The sequence below is a fragment of the Scyliorhinus torazame genome, chromosome 8, assembly GCF_047496885.1.
Source record: "Scyliorhinus torazame isolate Kashiwa2021f chromosome 8, sScyTor2.1, whole genome shotgun sequence".
NCBI classification, from domain to species: Eukaryota; Metazoa; Chordata; class Chondrichthyes; order Carcharhiniformes; family Scyliorhinidae; genus Scyliorhinus; species Scyliorhinus torazame.
Window position 1 is genome coordinate 156,785,583 of NC_092714.1, and position 22,987 is coordinate 156,808,569.

The following is a 22,987-nucleotide window of genomic DNA, read 5'->3' on the forward strand; positions in this document are numbered from 1 at the left end:
TCCAGAGCTTTGAGTCTAAGTGGGATAGAGAGAGGGAGCGGTGTATGGAGTGAATTCCAGAGCTTTGAGTCTAAGTGGGATAGACAGAGGGAGTGGTGTATGGAGTCAATTCCAGAGCTTTGAGTCTAAGTGGGATAGAGAGAGGGACCGGTGTATGGAGTGAGTTCCAGAGCTTTGAGTCTAAGTGGGATAGAGAGAGGGAGCGGTGTATGGAGTGAATTCCAGAGCTTTGAGTCTCAGTGGGATAGAGAGAGGGAGCAGTGTATGAAGTGAATTCCAGAGCTTTGAGTCTAAGTGGGATAGAGAGAGGGAGCGGTGAATGGAGTGAATTCCAGAGCTTTGAGTCTAAGTGGGATAGAGAGAGGGAGCAGTGTATGAAGTGAATTCCAGAGCTTTGAGTCTAAGTGGGATAGAGAGAGGGAGCGGTGAATGGAGTGAATTCCAGAGCTTTGAGTCTAAGTGGGATAGAGAGAGGGAGCGGTGTATGGAGTGAATTCCAGAGCTTTGAGTCTAAGTGGGAGAGAGAGAGGGAGCGGTGTATGGAGTGAATTCCGGAGCTTTGAGCATAAGTTTGATAGAGAGAGGGAGCGGAGTATGGAGTCAATTCCAGAGCTTTGAGTCTAAGTGGGATAGAGAGAGGGAGCGGTGAATGGAGTGAATTCCAGAGCTTTGAGTCTAAGTGGGATAGAGAGAGGGAGCAGTGTATGAAGTGAATTCCAGAGCTTTGAGTCTAAGTGGGATAGAGAGAGGGAGCGGTGAATGGAGTGAATTCCAGAGCTTTGAGTCTAAGTGGGATAGAGAGAGAGGGAGCGGAGTATGGAGTCAATTCCAGAGCTTTGAGTCTAAGTGGGATAGAGAGAGGGAGCGGTGAATGGAGTGAATTCCAGAGCTTTGAGTCTAAGTGGGATAGAGAGAGGGAGCGGTGTATGGAGTGAATTCCAGAGCTTTGAGTCTAAGTGGGATAGACAGAGGGAGTGGTGTATGGAGTCAATTCCAGAGCTTTGAGTCTAAGTGGGATAGAGAGAGGGACCGGTGTATGGAGTGAGTTCCAGAGCTTTGAGTCTAAGTGGGATAGAGAGAGGGAGCGGTGAATGGAGTGAATTCCAGAGCTTTGAGTCTAAGTGGGAGAGAGAGAGGGAGTGGTGTATGGAGTGAATTCCAGAGCTTTGAGTCTAAGTGGGATAGAGAGAGGGAGCGGTGTATGGAGTGAATTCCACAGCTTTGGGCCTAAGTGGGATAGAGAGAGTGAGCGGTGTATGGAGTGAATTCCAGAGCTTTGAGTCTAACTGGGATAGAGAGAGGGAGCGGTGTATGGAGTGAATTCCAGAGCTTTGACTCTAAGTGGGATAGAGAGAGGGAGCGGTGTATGGAGTGAATTCCAGAGCTTTGAGTCTAAGTGGGATAGAGAGAGGGAGCGGTGTATGGAGTGAATTCCAGAGCTTTGAGTCTAAGTGGGATAGAGAGAGGGAGCGGTGTATGGAGTGAATTCCAGAGCTTTGAGTCTAAGTGGGATAGAGAGAGGGAGCGGTGTACGGAGTGAATTCCAGAGCTTTGAGTCTAAGTGGGATAGAAAGAGGGAGCGGTGTATGGAGTCAATTCCAGAGCTTTGAGTCAAAGTGGGATAGAGAGAGGGAGCGGTGTATGGAGTGAATTCCAGAGCTTTGAGTCTAAGTGGGATAGAGAGAGGGAGCAGTGTATGGAGTGAATTCCAGAGCTTTGAGTCTAAGTGGGAGAGAGAGAGGGAGCGGTGTATGGAGTGAATTCCAGAGCTTTGAGTCTAAGTGGGAGGGAGAGAGGGAGCGGTGTATGGAGTGAATTCCGGAGCTTTGAGCATAAGTTTGATAGAGAGAGGGAGCGGTGTATGGAGTGAATTCCAGAGCTTTGGGCGTAAGTGGGATAGTGAGAGGGAGCGGTGTATGGAGTGAATTCCAGAGCTTTGAGTCTAAGTGGGATAGAGAGAGGGAGCGGTGAATGGAGTGAATTCCAGAGCTTTGAGTCTAAGTGGGAGAGAGAGAGGGAGTGGTGTATGGAGTGAATTCCAGAGCTTTGAGTCTAAGTGGGATAGAGAGAGGGAGCGGTGTATGGAGTGAATTCCACAGCTTTGGGCCTAAGTGGGATAGAGAGAGTGAGCGGTGTATGGAGTGAATTCCAGAGCTTTGAGTCTAACTGGGATAGAGAGAGGGAGCGGTGTATGGAGTGAATTCCAGAGCTTTGACTCTAAGTGGGATAGAGAGAGGGAGCGGTGTATGGAGTGAATTCCAGAGCTTTGAGTCTAAGTGGGATAGAGAGAGGGAGCGGTGTATGGAGTGAATTCCAGAGCTTTGAGTCTAAGTGGGATAGAGAGAGGGAGCGGTGTATGGAGTGAATTCCAGAGCTTTGAGTCTAAGTGGGATAGAGAGAGGGAGCGGTGTACAGAGTGAATTCCAGAGCTTTGAGTCTAAGTGGGATAGAAAGAGGCAGCGGTGTATGGAGTCAATTCCAGAGCTTTGAGTCAAAGTGGGATAGAGAGAGGGAGCGGTGTATGGAGTGAATTCCAGAGCTTTGAGTCTAAGTGGGATAGAGAGAGGGAGCAGTGTATGGAGTGAATTCCAGAGCTTTGAGTCTAAGTGGGAGAGAGAGAGGGAGCGGTGTATGGAGTGAATTCCGGAGCTTTGAGCATAAGTTTGATAGAGAGAGGGAGCGGTGTATGGAGTGAATTCCAGAGCTTTGAGTCTAAGTGGGAGGGAGAGAGGGAGCGGTGTATGGAGTGAATTCCGGAGCTTTGAGCATAAGTTTGATAGAGAGAGGGAGCGGTGTATGGAGTGAATTCCAGAGCTTTGGGCGTAAGTGGGATAGTGAGAGGGAGCGGTGTATGGAGTGAATTCCAGAGCTTTGAGTCTAAGTGGGATAGAGAGAGGGAGCGGTGTATGGAGTGAATTCCAGAGCTTTGAGTCTAAGTGGGATAGAAAGAGGGAGCGGTGTATGGAGTGAATTCCAGAGCTTTGAGTCTAAGTGGGATAGAGAGAGTGAGCGGTGTATGGAGTGAATTCCAGAGCTTTGAGTCTAAGTGGGATAGAAAGAGGGAGCGGTGTATGGAGTGAATTCCAGAGCTTTGAGTCTAAGTGGGATAGAGAGAGGGAGCGGTGTATGGAGTGAATTCCAGAGCTTTGAGTCTAAGTGGGAGAGAGAGAGGGAGCGGTGTATGAAGTGAATTCCGGAGCTTTGAGCATAAGTTTGATAGAGAGAGGGAGCGGTGTATGGAGTGAATTCCAGAGCTTTGAGTCTAAGTGGGATAGAGAGAGGGAGCGGTGTATGGAGTGAATTCCAGAGCTTTGGACTTAAGTGGGATTGAGAGAGGGAGCGGTGTATGGAGTGAATTCCAGAGCTTTGAGTCTAAGTGGGAGAGAGAGAGGGAGCGGTGTATGGAGTGAATTCCGGAGCTTTGAGCATAAGTTTGATAGAGAGAGGGAGCGGTGTATGGAGTGAATTCCAGAGCTTTGGACTTAAGTGGGATAGAGAGAGGGACTGGTGTATGGAGTGAGTTCCAGAGCTTTGAGTCTAAGTGGGATAGAGAGAGGGAGCGGTGTATGGAGTGAATTCCAGAGCTTTGAGTCTAAGTGGGATAGAGAGAGGGAGCAGTGTATGAAGTGAATTCCAGAGCTTTGAGTCTAAGTGGGATAGAGAGAGGGAGCGGTGAATGGAGTGAATTCCAGAGCTTTGAGTCTAAGTGGGATAGAGAGAGGGAGCAGTGTATGAAGTGAATTCCAGAGCTTTGAGTCTAAGTGGGATAGAGAGAGGGAGCGGTGAATGGAGTGAATTCCAGAGCTTTGAGTCTAAGTGGGATAGAGAGAGGGAGCGGTGTATGCAGTGAATTCCAGAGCTTTGAGTCTAAGTGGGAGAGAGAGATGGAGCGGTGTATGGAGTGAATTCCGGAGCTTTGAGCATAAGTTTGATAGAGAGAGGGAGCGGAGTATGGAGTCAATTCCAGAGCTTTGAGTCTAAGTGGGATAGAGAGAGGGAGCGGTGAATGGAGTGAATTCCAGAGCTTTGAGTCTAAGTGGGATAGAGAGAGGGAGCAGTGTATGAAGTGAATTCCAGAGCTTTGAGTCTAAGTGGGATAGAGAGAGGGAGCGGTGAATGGAGTGAATTCCAGAGCTTTGAGTCTAAGTGGGATAGAGAGAGAGGGAGCGGAGTATGGAGTCAATTCCAGAGCTTTGAGTCTAAGTGGGATAGAGAGAGGGAGCGGTGAATGGAGTGAATTCCAGAGCTTTGAGTCTAAGTGGGATAGAGAGAGGGAGCGGTGTATGGAGTGAATTCCAGAGCTTTGAGTCTAAGTGGGATAGACAGAGGGAGTGGTGTATGGAGTCAATTCCAGAGCTTTGAGTCTAAGTGGGATAGAGAGAGGGACCGGTGTATGGAGTGAGTTCCAGAGCTTTGAGTTTAAGTGGGATAGAGAGAGGGAGCGGTGAATGGAGTGAATTCCAGAGCTTTGAGTCTAAGTGGGAGAGAGAGAGGGAGTGGTGTATGGAGTGAATTCCAGAGCTTTGAGTCTAAGTGGGATAGAGAGAGGGAGCGGTGTATGGAGTGAATTCCACAGCTTTGGGTCTAAGTGGGATAGAGAGAGTGAGCGGTGTATGGAGTGAATTCCAGAGCTTTGAGTCTAACTGGGATAGAGAGAGGGAGCGGTGTATGGAGTGAATTCCAGAGCTTTGACTCTAAGTGGGATAGAGAGAGGGAGCGGTGTATGGAGTGAATTCCAGAGCTTTGAGTCTAAGTGGGATAGAGAGAGGGAGCGGTGTATGGAGTGAATTCCAGAGCTTTGAGTCTAAGTGGGATAGAGAGAGGGAGCGGTGTATGGAGTGAATTCCAGAGCTTTGAGTCTAAGTGGGATAGAGAGAGGGAGCGGTGTACGGAGTGAATTCCAGAGCTTTGAGTCTAAGTGGGATAGAAAGAGGGAGCGGTGTATGGAGTCAATTCCAGAGCTTTGAGTCAAAGTGGGATAGAGAGAGGGAGCGGTGTATGGAGTGAATTCCGGAGCTTTGAGCATAAGTTTGATAGAGAGAGGGAGCGGTGTATGGAGTGAATTCCAGAGCTTTGGGCGTAAGTGGGATAGAGAGAGGGAGCGGTGTATGGAGTGAATTCCAGAGCTTTGAGTCTAAGTGGGAGGGAGAGAGGGAGCGGTGTATGGAGTGAATTCCGGAGCTTTGAGCATAAGTTTGATAGAGAGAGGGAGCGGTGTATGGAGTGAATTCCAGAGCTTTGGGCGTAAGTGGGATAGTGAGAGGGAGCGGTGTATGGAGTGAATTCCAGAGCTTTGAGTCTAAGTGGGATAGAGAGAGGGAGCGGTGTATGGAGTGAATTCCAGAGCTTTGAGTCTAAGTGGGATAGAAAGAGGGAGCGGTGTATGGAGTGAATTCCAGAGCTTTGAGTCTAAGTGGGATAGAGAGAGTGAGCGGTGTATGGAGTGAATTCCAGAGCTTTGAGTCTAAGTGGGATAGAAAGAGGGAGCGGTGTATGGAGTGAATTCCAGAGCTTTGAGTCTAAGTGGGATAGAGAGAGGGAGCGGTGTATGGAGTGAATTCCAGAGCTTTGAGTCTAAGTGGGAGAGAGAGAGGGAGCGGTGTATGAAGTGAATTCCGGAGCTTTGAGCATAAGTTTGATAGAGAGAGGGAGCGGTGTATGGAGTGAATTCCAGAGCTTTGAGTCTAAGTGGGATAGAGAGAGGGAGCGGTGTATGGAGTGAATTCCAGAGCTTTGGACTTAAGTGGGATTGAGAGAGGGAGCGGTGTATGGAGTGAATTCCAGAGCTTTGAGTCTAAGTGGGAGAGAGAGAGGGAGCGGTGTATGGAGTGAATTCCGGAGCTTTGAGCATAAGTTTGATAGAGAGAGGGAGCGGTGTATGGAGTGAATTCCAGAGCTTTGGACTTAAGTGGGATTGAGAGAGGGAGCGGTGTATGGAGTGAATTCCACAGCTTTGAGTCTAAGTGGGATAGAGAGAGGGAGCGGTGTATGGAGTGAATTCCGGAGCTTTGAGCATATGTTTGATAGAGAGAGGGAGCGGAGTATGGAGTCAATTCCAGAGCTTTGAGTCTAAGTGGGATAGAGAGAGGGAGCGGTGTATGGAGTGAATTCCAGAGCTTTGGACTTAAGTGGGATTGAGAGAGGGAGCGGTGTATGGAGTGAATTCCAGAGCTTTGAGTCTAAGTGGGAGAGAGAGAGGGAGCGGTGTATGGAGTGAATTCCGGAGCTTTGAGCATAAGTTTGATAGAGAGAGGGAGCGGTGTATGGAGTGAATTCCAGAGCTTTGGACTTAAGTGGGATTGAGAGAGGGAGCGGTGTATGGAGTGAATTCCACAGCTTTGAGTCTAAGTGGGATAGAGAGAGGGAGCGGTGTATGGAGTGAATTCCGGAGCTTTGAGCATATGTTTGATAGAGAGAGGGAGCGGAGTATGGAGTCAATTCCAGAGCTTTGAGTCTAAGTGGGATAGAGAGAGGGAGCGGTGAATGGAGTGAATTCCAGAGCTTTGAGTCTAAGTGGGATAGAGAGAGGGAGCAGTGTATGAAGTGAATTCCAGAGCTTTGAGTCTAAGTGGGATAGAGAGAGGGAGCGGAGTATGGAGTCAATTCCAGAGCTTTGAGTCTAAGTGGGATAGAGAGAGGGAGCGGTGAATGGAGTGAATTCCAGAGCTTTGAGTCTAAGTGGGATAGAGAGAGGGAGCGGTGTATGGAGTGAATTCCAGAGCTTTGAGTCTAAGTGGGATAGACAGAGGGAGTGGTGTATGGAGTCAATTCCAGAGCTTTGAGTCTAAGTGGGATAGAGAGAGGGACCGGTGTATGGAGTGAGTTCCAGAGCTTTGAGTCTAAGTGGGATAGAGAGAGGGAGCGGTGTATGGAGTGAATTCCAGAGCTTTGAGTCTAAGTGGGATAGAGAGAGGGAGCAGTGTATGAAGTGAATTCCAGAGCTTTGAGTCTAAGTGGGATAGAGAGAGGGAGCGGTGAATGGAGTGAATTCCAGAGCTTTGAGTCTAAGTGGGATAGAGAGAGGGAGCAGTGTATGAAGTGAATTCCAGAGCTTTGAGTCTAAGTGGGATAAAGAGAGGGAGCGGTGAATGGAGTGAATTCCAGAGCTTTGAGTCTAAGTGGGATAGAGAGAGGGAGCGGTGTATGGAGTGAATTCCAGAGCTTTGAGTCTAAGTGGGAGAGAGAGAGGGAGCGGTGTATGGAGTGAATTCCGGAGCTTTGAGCATAAGTTTGATAGAGAGAGGGAGCGGAGTATGGAGTCAATTCCAGAGCTTTGAGTCTAAGTGGGATAGAGAGAGGGAGCGGTGAATGGAGTGAATTCCAGAGCTTTGAGTCTAAGTGGGATAGAGAGAGGGAGCAGTGTATGAAGTGAATTCCAGAGCTTTGAGTCTAAGTGGGATAGAGAGAGGGAGCGGAGTATGGAGTCAATTCCCGAGCTTTGAGTCTAAGTGGGATAGAGAGAGGGAGCGGTGAATGGAGTGAATTCCAGAGCTTTGAGTCTAAGTGGGATAGAGAGAGGGAGCGGTGTATGGAGTGAATTCCAGAGCTTTGAGTCTAAGTGTGATAGACAGAGGGAGTGGTGTATGGAGTCAATTCCAGAGCTTTGAGTCTAAGTGGGATAGAGAGAGGGACCGGTGTATGGAGTGAGTTCCAGAGCTTTGAGTCTAAGTGGGATAGAGAGAGGGAGCGGTGTATGGAGTGAATTCCAGAGCTTTGAGTCTAAGTGGGATAGAGAGAGGGAGCAGTGTATGAAGTGAATTCCAGAGCTTTGAGTCTAAGTGGGATAGAGAGAGGGAGCGGAGTATGGAGTCAATTCCAGAGCTTTGAGTCTAAGTGGGATAGAGAGAGGGAGCGGTGAATGAAGTGAATTCCAGAGCTTTGAGTCTAAGTGGGATAGAGAGAGGGAGCAGTGTATGAAGTGAATTCCAGAGCTTTGAGTCTAAGTGGGATAGAGAGAGGGAGCGGAGTATGGAGTCAATTCCAGAGCTTTGAGTCTAAGTGGGATAGAGAGAGGGAGCGGTGAATGGAGTGAATTCCAGAGCTTTGAGTCTAAGTGGGATAGAGAGAGGGAGCGGTGTATGGAGTGAATTCCAGAGCTTTGAGTCTAAGTGTGATAGACAGAGGGAGTGGTGTATGGAGTCAATTCCAGAGCTTTTTGTCTAAGTGGGATAGAGAGAGGGACCGGTGTATGGAGTGAGTTCCAGAGCTTTGAGTCTAAGTGGGATAGAGAGAGGGAGCGGTGTATGGAGTGAATTCCAGAGCTTTGAGTCTAAGTGGGATAGAGAGAGGGAGCAGTGTATGAAGTGAATTCCAGAGCTTTGAGTCTAAGTGGGATAGAGAGAGGGAGGGGAGTATGGAGTCAATTCCAGAGCTTTGAGTCTAAGTGGGATAGAGAGAGGGAGCGGTGAATGGAGTGAATTCCAGAGCTTTGAGTCTAAGTGGGATAGAGAGAGGGAGTGGTGTATGGAGTGAATTCCAGAGCTTTGAGTCTAAGTGGGATAGAGAGAGGGAGCGGTGTATGGAGTGAATTCCACAGCTTTGGGCCTAAGTGGGATAGAGAGAGTGAGCGGTGTATGGAGTGAATTCCAGAGCTTTGAGTCTAACTGGGATAGAGAGAGGGAGCGGTGTATGGAGTGAATTCCAGAGCTTTGACTCTAAGTGGGATAGAGAGAGGGAGCGGTGTATGGAGTGAATTCCAGAGCTTTGAGTCTAAGTGGGATAGAGAGAGGGAGCGGTGTATGGAGTGAATTCCAGAGCTTTGAGTCTAAGTGGGATAGAGAGAGGGAGCGGTGTATGGAGTGAATTCCAGAGCTTTGAGTCTAAGTGGGATAGAGAGAGGGAGCGGTGTACGGAGTGAATTCCAGAGCTTTGAGTCTAAGTGGGATAGAAAGAGGGAGCGGTGTATGGAGTCAATTCCAGAGCTTTGAGTCAAAGTGGGATAGAAAGAGGGAGCGGTGTATGGAGTGAATTCCAGAGCTTTGAGTCTAAGTGGGATAGAGAGAGGGAGCAGTGTATGGAGTGAATTCCAGAGCTTTGAGTCTAAGTGGGAGAGAGAGAGGGAGCGGTGTATGGAGTGAATTCCGGAGCTTTGAGCATAAGTTTGATAGAGAGAGGGAGCGGTGTATGGAGTGAATTCCAGAGCTTTGGGCGTAAGTGGGATAGAGAGAGGGAGCGGTGTATGGAGTGAATTCCAGAGCTTTGAGTCTAAGTGGGAGGGAGAGAGGGAGCGGTGTATGGAGTGAATTCCGGAGCTTTGAGCATAAGTTTGATAGAGAGAGGGAGGGAGCGGTGTATGGAGTGAATTCCAGAGCTTTGGGCGTAAGTGGGATAGTGAGAGGGAGCGGTGTATGGAGTGAATTCCAGAGCTTTGAGTCTAAGTGGGATAGAGAGAGGGAGCGGTGTATGGAGTGAATTCCAGAGCTTTGAGTCTAAGTGGGATAGAAAGAGGGAGCGGTGTATGGAGTGAATTCCAGAGCTTTGAGTCTAAGTGGGATAGAGAGAGTGAGCGGTGTATGGAGTGAATTCCAGAGCTTTGAGTCTAAGTGGGATAGAAAGAGGGAGCGGTGTATGGAGTGAATTCCAGAGCTTTGAGTCTAAGTGGGATAGAGAGAGGGAGCGGTGTATGGAGTGAATTCCAGAGCTTTGAGTCTAAGTGGGAGAGAGAGAGGGAGCGGTGTATGAAGTGAATTCCGGAGCTTTGAGCATAAGTTTGATAGAGAGAGGGAGCGGTGTATGGAGTGAATTCCAGAGCTTTGAGTCTAAGTGGGATAGAGAGAGGGAGCGGTGTATGGAGTGAATGCCAGAGCTTTGAGTCTAAGTGGGATAGAGAGAGGGAGCGGTGTATGGAGTGAATTCCAGAGCTTTGAGTCTAAGTGGGATAGAGAGAGGGAGCGGTGTATGGAGTGAATTCCAGAGCTTTGAGTCTAAGTGGGATAGAGAGAGGGAGTGGTGTATGGAGTGAATTCCAGAGCTTTGAGTCTAAGTGGGATAGAGAGAGGGAGCGGTGTATGGAGTGAATTCCAGAGCTTTGAGTCTAAGTGGGATAGAGAGAGTGAGCGGTGTATATCTGAATTCCAGAGCTTTGAGTCTAAGTGGGATAGAGAGAGGGAGTGGTGTATGGAGTGAATTCCAGAGCTTTGAGTCGAAGTGGGATAGAGAGAGGGAGCGGTGTATGGAGTGAATTCCACAGCTTTGGGCCTAAGTGGGATAGAGAGAGTGAGCAGTGTATGGAGTGAATTCCAGAGCTTTGAGTCTAAGTGGGATAGCGAGAGGGAGTGGAGTATGGAGTGAATTCCAGAGCTTTGAGTCTATGTAGGATAGAGAGAGGAAGCGGTGAATGGAGTGAATTCCAGAGCTATGAGGCTAACTGGGATAGAGAGAGGGAGCGGTGTATGGAGTGAATTCCAGAGCTTTGAGTCTAAGTGAGATAGACAGAGGGAGCGGCGTATGGAGTGAATTCCAGAGCTTTGAGTCTAAGTGGGATAGAGAGAGGGAGCGGTGTATGGAGTGAATTCCAGAGCTTTGAGTCTAAGTGGGATAGAGAGAGGGAGCGGTGTATGGAGTGAATTCCAGAGCTTTGAGTCTCAGTGGGATAGAGAGAGGGAGCGGTGTATGGAGTGAATTCCAGAGCTTTGAGTCTAAGTGGGATAGAGAGTGGGAGCGGTGTATGGAGTGAATTCCAGAGCTTTGGGCGTAAGTGGGATAGAGAGAGGGAGCGGTGTATGGAGTGAATTCCAGAGCTTTGGGCGTAAGTGGGATAGAGAGAGGGAGCGGTGTATGGAGTGAATTCCAGAGCTTTGAGTCTAAGTGGGATAGAGAGAGGGAGCGGTGTATGGAGTGAATTCCAGAGCTTTGAGTCTAAGTGGGATAGAGAGAGGGAGCGGTGTATGGAGTGAATTCCAGAGCTTTGAGTCTAAGTGGGATAGAGAGAGGGAGCGGTGTATGGAGTGAATTCCAGAGCTTTGGGCGTAAGTGGGATAGAGAGAGGGAGCGGTGTATTGAGTGAATTCCAGAGCTTTGGGCGTAAGTGGGATAGAGAGAGGGAGCGGTGTATGGAGTGAATTCCAGAGCTTTGGGCGTAAGTGGGATAGATAGAGGAAGCGGTGAATGGAGTGAATTCCAGAGCTTTGCGTCTAAGTAACTGAAAGCACAACCACCAATGATGGAATGATTGAAACCGGAGATGCACAAGAGGCTGGAATTAGAGAGAGGCAGTGTCTGGGGTGAGGCCGTGGAGGGATTTGAAAACAAGGATGTGAATTTTAAAATCAAGATGTTACTTGATGGGGAGATGATAGAAATCAAAGATCACAGAGGAGCAGGATTTGGTGCAAGTTAAGACATGGGCAGCATAGCTTTCAATGGCCTCAAGTTTACTTGGGTAGAATTTGGGAGACCAGCCAGGAGTATGTTGGAATAGACAAATCTAGCAAATTGGGCAGCACGGTAGCACAAGTGGATAGCACTGTGGCTTCACAGCTCGAGGGTCCCAAGTTCGATTCCCGGCTTGGGTCACTGTCTGTGCGGAGTCTGCACCTTCTCCCTGTGTCTGCGTGGGTTTCCTCCGGGTGCTCCGGGTTCCTCCCACAGTCCAAAGATGTGCAGGTTGGGTGGATTGGCCATGATAAATTTCTCTTAGTGTCCAAAAAGGTTTGGTAGAATTACTGGTTTGTGGGGATAGGGTGAAGGTGTGGGGTTAGGTAGAGTGCTCTTTACAAGGGCTGGTGCAGACTCGATGGGCCGAATGGCCTTCTTCTGAACTGTAAATTCTATGATTCTATGGAAACAGGTAGCCTTAGTCCTGACACAAATATGGGGCTGTATCTAATGGGGGCCACTCAGACATTTACATAGACAATTGCCGGTCTTCCCTGGGATCATGGGCAGAAGTCCAGCTCATTGAGAGCCAGAATATTCACAGAATGGCAGCACCACTAGGGAGTCGGTGGTTGTTGCTCAAACTACACTCACCGGAGGCTGAGTTAGGCATCTGGATCCCGAACCACAGAAGAGGGACCACCGGGTGGGAGTCACGGGGGAGGGGGTATTGTCAAGGGGAGGGAGCAGGCTATCAGCCTTATATCCTCCCCCATTCCTGCTTCCCATGGCCGGGTCCCTTCATAAAAAACTGGGTACCTTTGAATGAGAGAATCCTCTGAGAGTCTGCAAGCAACCCCAGCAGGATTTGCTTCTCACATGGTGAATATAGTGTTGGAGGGATGAAGCCCTAAAGTGTGCATTACAGTGGGAGAGCGTTCCAATCCCAGACGTAATTGGGGTGGAGTGGAAGCTAGCAGGGTTCCCGCTGCCACCTTCCTGCCTGTTTAAATGTCCGCCTGCCACCAAACCCATCACTGGGGAAGACATTCAGCGAGATTCCCCCTTCTGAGGATTAAGTCCCCACGCCGGCGGGGGAACCGGTGCCACCTACTCCAGAGTCAACAGCCCCCGAAAGTGTGGCATTCTCCGCACGTCCGGGGGCTAGGTGGACATCGGAGGGGTTGGCGCTGCTCCAACCAGCGGCGAAGGGCTGGCGGGAACTCGTGCATGCGCGGAACCGCCGGCGTGGTCCACGCACATGCAGACCAGCCGGCATATTTTGCCGCATGCGCAAGTGTTCTCTTCTCTACGCCGGCCATGGCGGAGCCCTACAGGGGCTGGCGCGGAAGGAAGGAATGCCCCCACGGCACAGGCCCGCCCGCAGAAGGGTGGGGCCCGATCGCAGGCCAGGCCACCGTAGGGGCCACCCCTGGGGTCGGATCTCCCCGCGCCCCCCCTCGAGGACCACCCCCGCCAACTTACCTGCCACGTCCCGCCGTGTGGGACCATGCATAACCCACGTCAGCAGGACTGGCCTGAAACGGACAGCCGCTCGGCCCATCAGGGCCCGGAGAATTGCCGGGGAGGGGGGCGCTGCCAACGGCCCCCGACCGGCGTGGTGTGAACCCTGCCCCCGCCCGAAAACCGGCGCCGGAGAATACGGCAGACTGTGTCGGGGCGGCGGGGCAGGATTCGCGCCGCCCCCCGGAGATTCTCTGACCCGGCGGGGGGGGGGGGGGTCGGAGAATCCCACCCATTAACTTTTGTCCGTAAGGTCGGAAGCTCGTCTCGGGGTCAAGTATGACACCAGGATGGCAAACAGACTGTTTTAGTGTCAGACAGTTACCAGGGAGAGGGATCTAGTCAGTCACTAGGGAACAGAGCTTTCAGCAGGGATTGAAAATAATGGCTTCAGTCTTCCCAATATTTGATCGGAGGAAATTTGTGCTCATCCTGTACTATGTGTGAAATAGGTCATCTGATAATTTAGCAACAGTGGAGGTAGTGGTGAGATAGAGCTGGGTGTCATTTGTATACATGTGAAAACTTTGGATTATGTTGGCCAGGGGGCTCCACAGAGATGGGAAATAGGAGGGACGGTCAAGGATAGATCCTTGGTCGATCGGAAAAGCCAATTTGTTTCTATGAGGAGAATTAATTTATATATCTTTTTATATTTCAAGAAATATGTATTGCGAAACCACTGATACTGAAGATGGATGACAGAATTTAGAATTCAACAATTTAACCAATGTGTGCGGACTGAGAATTCAGATGTTGAATTCCAGTGAAGTGCAAAGGTTCTACATGCGAACGTTCAAAACTAAAGATATTGCAATGCGGATCTTCATGATATCATGTAACTATCTTCACAATGTAACTGATGTAACAGTCTCTCCTAATTCATTGTCCTAATAACATTCAAATAGACCGCACCGGCATTTGGTGAATGTGATCTTTGCAATCTCCCCCTGTGACTTATGTCCTCGGAATGAGGTGACATGGAGTGGTCAATAAATTTCAGCGAATCACTGCCTTTGCTTATTTTAGTTGTCATTCTGATAGCATGGAATTAATATATAAATCAATACTTACATAAAGTCAGAGTTTTAGAGCACAGAATGAGGCCTTCGGCCCCTCTGCCTGCGAGACCATCAAGCACCTATCTACTCTAATCCCATTTTCCAGCACTTGGTTCATAGCCTTGTCTGCTTTGGCATTTCATGTGCTTATGTAAGTGCTTCTTGATGCTCGATCAATAACTCCAGAAGCGAGATTGGAGACAATTGAAGGCTTTATTACACTGGATGTTTCCCCCAGCAGCGTAGGTACAGAAGGCAGCTGCTGGGGAGACACGGGCTCTTATACTCCGCCGTACTGGGCGGAACTAGCAGGCAGGCTTAACCAATGAAAACAGTACCCCCTACACCAATGGTCTTACAGCATTACAGGGTACCGTAATACCTCTAATATTCACATTCACCCCGTGTTAAAAAAAGAGTCTGGCGGGGATGGTGGCCTCGCATTGCACAGTGGTAGAGGTTAAGGTTATGGAGGTACCCGGTATACATCAGTACAATGGTTTTGCCTCGTTACATCCCAACTATTTCCAAAATTTATTTACAGTTCAGAATGAAGCAATTAGTCGATCGGGGGCCCTGGTCGGCCTCTGCGATCGTCCTAGCTTCGGTGGTGATGCAGGCGCCGGCTCGGGCATCTGTGGCTCCGGGAGCGTGGCTTTGGCTTCTTCGGCAGCTTCATCACCCCTAGACGGAACCAGTGGGAGGACCGATCCACCTGGGAAGGAGGCGGCTGTGCGCTGAGCCGGTGGGAGGGAGGGTGGGATTGGTGGTGGGGGTGTGAGTGGGGATCCAGCGGGTGCCAGGTCCCGTAGGGAGACCGTATCCTGTCGGCCGTCGGGGTACGCCACGTAGGCATATTGAGGGTTAGCGTGCAGGAGGTGGACCCTCTCGACCAATGGGTCCAACTTGTGTGCCTGCACGTGTTTGCGGAGCAGGCTGGGTCCAGACGCTGCCAGCCAGGTTGAGAGCGAGGTCCCGGAGGAGGACTTCCTCGGGAAGACAAGGAGAGGTTCGTGAGGTGTTTGGTTGGTCGTGGTACACAGCAGTGACCGGATGGAGTGGAGGGCATCCGGGAGGTCCTCCTCCCAGCGGGAGACTCATGGACCGTAAGGCCAGTAGGATGGTCTAGCACACCGTTCCGTTCTCCCTCTCTACCTGTCCGTTTCCCCGGGGGTTGTAACTGGTCGTCCTGCTTGAGGCGATGCCCTTGCTGAGCAGGAATTGACGCAGTTCGTCGCTCGTAAAGGAGGACCCCCTATCGCTGTGTATGTAGGCCGGGAAACCGAACAGCTGTGGAGGGCTTTTATGATGGTGGCTGTGGTCATGTCAGGGCAGGGAATGGCGAATGGGAACCGGGAGTACTCGTCAATCACGTTCAGGAAGTACGTGTTGCAGTCAGTGGAGGGCAGGGGCCCTTTGAAGTCCATACTGAGGCGTTCAAAGGGACGGGAAGCCTTTATCAGGTGCTCTTTCTCTGGCCTGTAGAAGTGCGGCTTGCACTCCGCGCAGATTTGGCAGTTCCTGGTGGCTGTCCTGACCTCCTCGATGGAGTAGGGCAGGTTGCGGGTTTTAATGAAATGGAAGAATCGAGTGACCCCCGGGTGGCAGAGGTCTTCGTGGAGGGCTCGGAGGCGGTCCACTTGTGCGTTGGCACATGTGCCGCGGGATAGGGCACCAGGAGGCTCGTTTAGCTTCCCGGGACGATACAAGATCGCGTAGTTGTAGGTAGAGAGTTCGATCCTCCACCGTAAGATCTTGTCGTTCTTTATCTTGCCCCGCTGTGCATTATCGAACATGAAGGCCACCTGTCGTGTTGGGTGTTCCGCTACACAAACGAACCAACACGGTTGTAGATGGTACAACTCTGTTTTATTACTCTTGATAACAACATCTGTAAACTTATGACTGTGGTTCGTACTTTACCCTTTAACCTGTGGACCCAGCCCTAACACTATCTTAGAGAGGCACTCAGCACATGATGTATGTCTGAGTGGCGCGCTGTGAGCTCTGTGCCCTGAGCTGTCTCCTGCTGGAATGAGCAGGAACTGTGGTGTTCCCCATTTTATAGTGCATGTGCTCTCACTGGTGATTGGCTGTGATGTTGCGTGTGTGTTGATTGGTCTGTTGATCTGTCCATCAGTGTGTATGTGTGTTTGCACCATGATATGTTTATCTGAATATCATGACATCCTCCCTTTTTACAAGAATATGTGCCTATGTGGTAATAAATATTGGTGTGTACTGAGTGCAACTGAATATGTGTGTGCAATATCTACAACATGTACATGAGGCTAAACTATATACATGGGAAGGTGTCAGGTGCAACATAGCAACGAGATTGTACCATAAACAAAACAAGTGCAATCATCAAACATCGAAAGCAAACTCCTGTAACGGCAAAAACATTAACATTGTGGCATAACACTTTAGTGAGTCCAATGTGCAAACAGGCTCATAAGTCCAGCTTAGTAGCTGGGCGACGAATTCGGGTTGACCGCCTCAAGGATGGGCCAAGATCCACCGGCTGAGGAATGGGCCTGGCCACAGGCGATAAAGGAATAGGCATAGTGGCAGGAAGCTCCACAAAGTCGACATCAGGGACAACAGGAGGGCATTGCACCGGTGCATGATCAGGTAGCGAGCAGGGAAGCAGCCGAAGAGCCCGGCGATTACGCCGGCAAATGGAGCCATCAGGCATGCGGACCAGGAACGAGCGGGGAGCCACGCGGCGGAGAACTTCAGCAGTTGCCGACCAGCCGCCCTCTGGTAGGTGGATGCGGACGTTGTCTCCAGGCGCCAAGGCAGGAAGATCAGTTGCCCGAGTGTCATGTGCCACCTTCTGCTGAGCACGCTGCTGTCGCATTCTTTGCAGTACTGGAGGATGACTGGGTTTAGAAACATGAATGGATGGCACAGTGGTCCTGAAGGCGTGACCCATCAACAACTGGGCTAGTGAGAGGCCAGTGGACAGTGGGGCCGAGCGATAGGCCAGCAGGGCTAAACAGAAATCCGATCCGGCATCAGCAGCCTTGCAGAGGAGCTGCTTGATGATATGGACGCCCTTTTCCGACTTGCCATTTGACTGGGGATGCAGAGGGCTGGACGTCACGTGTGTGAAGCCATACGAAGCGGCAAAAGAAGACCATTCTTGGCTCGCAAAACATTCTTGGCTTACTTGTCCGACATGACAGTAAGCGGAATGCCATGGCGAGCGAAGGGTTCCTTGCATGCCCTGATGACAGCTGACGATATCAAATCGTGCAGGCGTATGACCTCTGGATAATTTGAAAAATAATCAATTATGATGATGTAGTCCCTGCCGAGCACATGAAAGAGGTCCACGCCCACCTTCGCCCAGGGAGACGTTACCAACTCATGGGGCTGAAGCGTCTCGGGGGTTGCGCCGGCTGAAACCTTTGGCAGGTGGGGCAGTTGAGCACCATGTTGCCGATGTCGTCGCTGATGCCCGGCCAGTACACAGCTTCTCGGGCCCTCCGCCTGCACTTCTCGACCCCGAGATGGCCTTCGTGTAATTGTTCGAGAATCAGCCTGTGCATGCTGTGTGGAATCACAATCCGGTCCAACTTTAGGAGGACACCGTCAATGGAACTCCGTAGTCTTCTTCACTAGGTGGCAAAGAGCCGTTGTGTGGGAGGCAAGGTTGGGAATGAACTTCCCCAGGAAGTTGACCATCCCGAGAAAGCGTAGCACTGCTTTCTTGTCTTCCGGCTGCGGCATGGCTGTAATAGCTGTCACTTTGTCTGCATCCGGACGCACTCCTGACCGGGATATGTGGTCCCCCAGAAACTTTAGCTCAGTTTGGCCAAAAGAACATTTGGCTCGGATGAGGCGCAGGCCGTGTTCTCGTATCCGAGCAAAGACGCGCTGGAGACGACTGATGTGCTCCTGTGGTGTGGTGGACCAGATGATGACGTCGTCAACATAGACGCGCACCCCTTCGATGCCCTCCATCATCTGTTCCATGATCTTATGAAACACCTCGGATGCCGAGATGATGCCAAACGGCATTCTGTTGTAGCAGTACCTGCCAAAGGGCGTGTTGAAGGTGCACAGCTTCCTGCTGGACTGATCCAGTTGAATCTGCCAAAAACCCTTTGAGGCATCAAGCTTTGTAAAAATTTTAGCCCGGGCCATTTCGATCGTGATCTCTTCCCGTTTGGGTATGGCTAGTGTTCCCTCATGATGTTGTTGTTCAGGTCTTTCGGGTCGATGCAGATCCGGAGTTCGCCAGAGGGCTTTTTAACGCACACCATGGAGCTGACCCATGGCGTGGGCTCCGTGACCCGGGAAAGCACTCCTTGGTCCTGGAGATCCTGCAGCTGCTGCTTGAGGCGGTCTTTGAGTGGTGTTGGGACTCTACGAGGTGCATGAATGACCGGGGTGGCGTCCGGTTTGAGCCGTGTTCTGTAAGTGTAGGGCAGTGTGCCCATGCCCTTGAAAGCCTCCTGGTTGTGGGCAAGGAGCGAGTGGAGCTGTGCCCTAAAGTCTGCATCCGGGTAGCTGGACGTGCCTTCTGGAGACAGAGTGTGTACCCGCTGAACGAGGTGGAGAACCTTGCACGCCTGTGCGCCTAGCAGGGAGTCCTTCGATGATCCGACTATCTCAAAGGACAGTGTGGCTGTGTATGCATTGTGTGCAACCTCGAGCTGGCAGGATCCCATGGCCGGGATAACATTTCCGTTGTAATCGACCATCTGACAGCGGGATGGCCGAATCGGTGGTTTGACCTTCAAGGCGTAGAAGGCTGACCATGCAATAAGGTTGGCGGAGGCACCAGTGTCTAAACGGAATGTGATTGGTGATCGGTTGACCGTTAGGGTGGCACACCATTCATCACCCGGATTAACGCTGTTCACTGGCATCGGCTGGTGGGTCCTACTTGGGGACATTCGATTCCTGTCAATGACCGCAACACGGAAGGCTTCCGGGTCGTCGGTATCACCGGTCTGTACATCGTCAGGGTATGACTCGGTGTATGGAGGCTGAATGGCCCACACGTCCCTGCGAGGCTGGTGGAATTGGGGAGCGTTGGCAGGTTGAGCTGCTCGACAGCAGGCAGCGTAGTGGCCCATCTTGCCACAGCGGAGGCACTGTCGATTCTTTGCTGGACATTGCCGCTTTAAATGTGCGGATCCACAGTTGCCGCACGTCGTGACGTCATGGCGCTCGTTGCGCCACCGCGCATGCGCAGTTCGGTCCTGCATAGAGCGTGCCTGTGCGTCACATCCCTCTGCGTCGACGTCTCTTTTGGCACGTACAAGCGCGGGAGGCCACGGAAAGCGTGCGAAATGGCCGCCCTCGTCCAGGCCGCGGGCCGGGAGGAACTCGATCGACTGGACCTGCTCGGTCTCGTAGGACCCCTGCCGTGCCGATTTGGCCGCCTGGAATTGGGAGTACCGGCTGGTCGCGTTTTCATGGAGGACGCAGGCTTCGATAGCGGTGGCTAGGGTGAGGAGATGCTGGCGTAGGGTGCCTGAGGTGAACCCAAAAACTATCTGGTCCCGAATCATGGAATCGGAGGTGGCCTCATAGCCGCAGGACTGCGTGAGGTTACGGAGGTGTGTCAGGAAAGATTGAAAAGGCTCATCCTTACCCTGCAGGCTCTGCTGGAAGAGGTACCTCTCGAAGCTCTCATTAACTTCCACGCTGAAGTGTTGCTGAAGTTTTAGAAGGACCGTCTTGTACTTTGTCTTGTCCTCACCTTCCGCGAACACCAGGGAGTTGTAGATGTGGATGGCGTGTTGCCCCGCCGTGGAGGGGAGGCGGGCGATTTTCCTGGTGTCCGATGCATCCTCCCTGTCTGTGGCTTCTAGGAAGAGCTGGAAGCGCTGATTAAACAGCTTCCAGTTGACGCCGAGGTTTCCAGCGATTTGGAGCGGCTGCGGCGGGCTGATGGTGTCCATGGCGCAAGATGGCGGATCCCTGAAGATGTGCAGGTGGGTCTCACAGTTGCTGGGTTCCAAACCTGGTACTATGTCGTGTTGGGTGTTCCGCTACACAAACGAACCAACACGGTTGTAGAGTGTACAACTCTGTTTTATTACTCTTGATAACAACATCTGTAAACTTATGACTGTGGTTCGTACTTTACCCTTTACCTGTGGACACAGCCCTAACACTATCTTAGAGAGGCACTCAGCACATGGTGTATGTCTGAGGGGCACGCTGTGAGCTCTGTGCCCTGAGCTGTCTCCTGCTGGAATGAGCGGGAACTGTGGTGTTCCCCGTTTTTTCTCGTGCATGTGCTCTCACTGGTGATTGGCTGTGATGTTGCGTGTGTGTTGATTGGTCTGTTGATCTGTCCATCAGTGTGTATGTGTGTTTGCACCATGATATGTTTATCTGAGTATCATGACACCACCGACCGTTGGTCAGCGAGGAGAGTGAATCCCCTGCCGGACAGGTAATGCCTCCAATGCCACACAGCTTCTACTATGGCCTGGGCCTCCTTTTCAACTGAGGAATGGTGGATTTCTGAAGCGTTGAGGGTGCGTGAGAAGAAGGCCACGGGTCTGCCCGCTTGGTTGAGGGTGGGCGCCAGAGCTACGTCGGACGCGTTGCTCTTGACTTGGAAGGGGAGGGACTCGTCGATAGCGTGCTTCGTGGCCTTTGCGATGTCCGCTTTGATGTGGCTGAAGGCCTAGCGGGCCTCTGTCGACAGGGGAAAAACTGTGGATTGGATTAGCGGGCGGGCCTTGTCCGCATAGTTGGGGATCCACTGGGCATAATAAGAGAAAAGTCCCAGGCAGCATTTCAGGGCCTTGGAGCAGTGAGGGAGGGGGAACTCCATGAGGGGACGCATGCGTTCAGGGTCTGACCCTATAACTCCATCATGCACTACATAGTCAAGGATGGCTAGACGGTCAGTGCTGAACACGCATTTGTCCTTGTTGTAGGTTAGATTAAGGATTTTTGCGATATGGAGGAATTTTCGGAGGTTGGTGTCGTGGTCCTGCTGGTCGTGGCCGCAGATGGTGAGATTATCGAGGTACGGAAACATGGCCCGCAGACCGTACCGGTCAACCATTCGGTCCATCTCTCATTGGAAGACCGAGACTCCATTAGTGGCATCGAAGGGAAACCTTAGGAAGTGGTAGAGCTGCCCATCTGCTTCGAAAGCAGTGTATTTGCGGTCGCTAGGGTGGATGGGGAGCTGGTGGTAGGGGGACTTTAGATCCACCGTGGAAAAGACTTTGTATTGTGCGATCATGTTGACCAGATCGGATATGCGGGGAAGAGGGTATGCATCAAGCTGCGTATACCTGTTGATGGTCTGGCTATAATCGATGACCATCCTATGCTTTTCCCCGGTCTTTACAACCACTACTTGAGCTCTCCAGGGACTGTTGCTAGCCTCAATGACACCTTCCCTCAGTAATCGCTGGACCTCCGACCTAATGAAGGTCTGGTCCTGGGCACTGTACCATCTGCTCCTGGTGGCGACGAGGTTCGCAAACAGGGAAGGCGGATCGACCTTGAGGGTCGCGAGGCTGCAGACAGTAAGGGGGGGTGTAGGGCCGCCAAATTTAAAGGTTAAGCTTTGGAGGTTGCATTGAAAATCTAACCCTAGGAGTGTGCCAGCACAGAGGTGGGGAAGGACATAGGGCCGGTAATTTTTAAAGTCCCTTCCTTGGACCGTGAGGTTCGCTATGCAGAACTCCTTGATCTCCACTGAATGAGACCCGGAGGCCAGGGAGATTTTTTGGTTAACTGGGTGAACGGGGAGAGAACAGCGCCTTACCTCGTTGGGGTGTATGAATCTCTCCGTGGTCCCAGAGTTGATCAGACAGGATGTTTCATGCCCATTGATGAGCATGGTCATCGTTGCAGTCGAGAGTGTTCGGGGCCGAGACTGGTCCAGGGTCACTGAGGCTAGTCGTGGCAGAAGTTGGATGTTCTCCTCGGGCGGTGTGTGGTCATCCGAGTCGGGGTCCTGAGAGTTCAGTCAAGATGGCGGCGCCCACTGGTCGCACATGGCTGGGGTGCACAAGATGGCGGCACCCATCCATCACACATGGTGTCTGAGAGACAAGGTGGCGGCACCCAGAGGCCACACGTGGCCCTGAAGGAGGAAGATGGCGGCGCCCGCTGGCCGCACGTGGCCCATGGAGAGGGTTTGGTAGTGGTCCCGATTCGCCTCCGGAGACCGCAGCAACCGCCCGGCCTGGCATACCGCCATGAAGTGGCCCTTTTTGCCGCATCCTTTGCAGAGGGATCAGCGGGCCGGACAGCGCTGTCGGGAGTGCTTGGCTTGCCCGCAAAAATAGCAACGGGGCCCCCCGGGGTTGCCTGGCAGTCTCGCAGCCCAAGCTAGTGGGGGGTTGGGGGATGCATCGGAGTTGGTCGGGGGGGGGTTCCACGCTGTCCAAGGGGCTGCCACACGGTCGGGGACATAAGCCCAGGCGTTTCGGGAGGCCACATCCAGGGAGCTAGCAAGGGCCCGTGCCTCCTTGAGGCCTAGTGTCTCTTTCTCCAGCAAACGCTGGCGCATTTGGGCGGACAGCATACCTGCAACAAATGCGTCCCGGATGAAAAGTTCTGTGTGGTCGCTGGCCGAAACGTGCAGGCAGTTACAGTTCCTCCCCAACACCAGGAGCGCACGGTAGAACTCCTCCAGCAATTCCCCAGGGATTTGTCGTCTCGTCGCTAGTAGATGTCGGGCGTAGACCTGGTTTACAGGGCGAATATAGTGTCCTTTCAGCAGATTCAGTGCGGCCTTGAAATCGTCCGCGTCTTCGATGAGAGTGTAGATCTCTGGGCTCACCCTCGAGTGCCGAACTTGCATTTTCTGGTCCTCCATGGGTGTAATTGTGGCCGTCCTGAGGTACCCTTTGAAGCACGCCAGCCAGTGTTTGAAGGTTGCTGTTGAGTTTGCCACGTGGGGGCTGAGTTGCAGACACTCCGGCTTATAAGAACATAAGAACATAAGAACTAGGAGCAGGAGTAGGCCATCTGGCCCCTCGAGCCTGCTCCACCATTCAATGAGATCATGGCTGATCTTTTGTGGACTCAGCTCCATTTTCCGGCCCGAACACCATAACCCATAATCCCTTTATTCTTCAAAA

At 51.6% G+C, this 22,987-nt stretch overlaps 1 protein-coding gene across 1 annotated transcript in view; it reads left to right on the forward strand.

Annotated features, from left to right (window-relative positions):
- LOC140428218 (complement C3-like) overlaps window positions 1–13,851 on the forward strand; it is a 174,068-nt gene extending 160,217 nt beyond the window's left edge. Inside the window, exon 16 of the mRNA XM_072514435.1 lies at window positions 13,503–13,851. Within this exon, the coding sequence (XP_072370536.1) occupies window positions 13,503–13,552 (50 nt within the window). The 3' untranslated portion in view covers window positions 13,553–13,851. The remainder of the gene's footprint in view (window positions 1–13,502) is intronic.
- The last annotated feature ends 9,136 nt before the right edge of the window (window positions 13,852–22,987 follow it).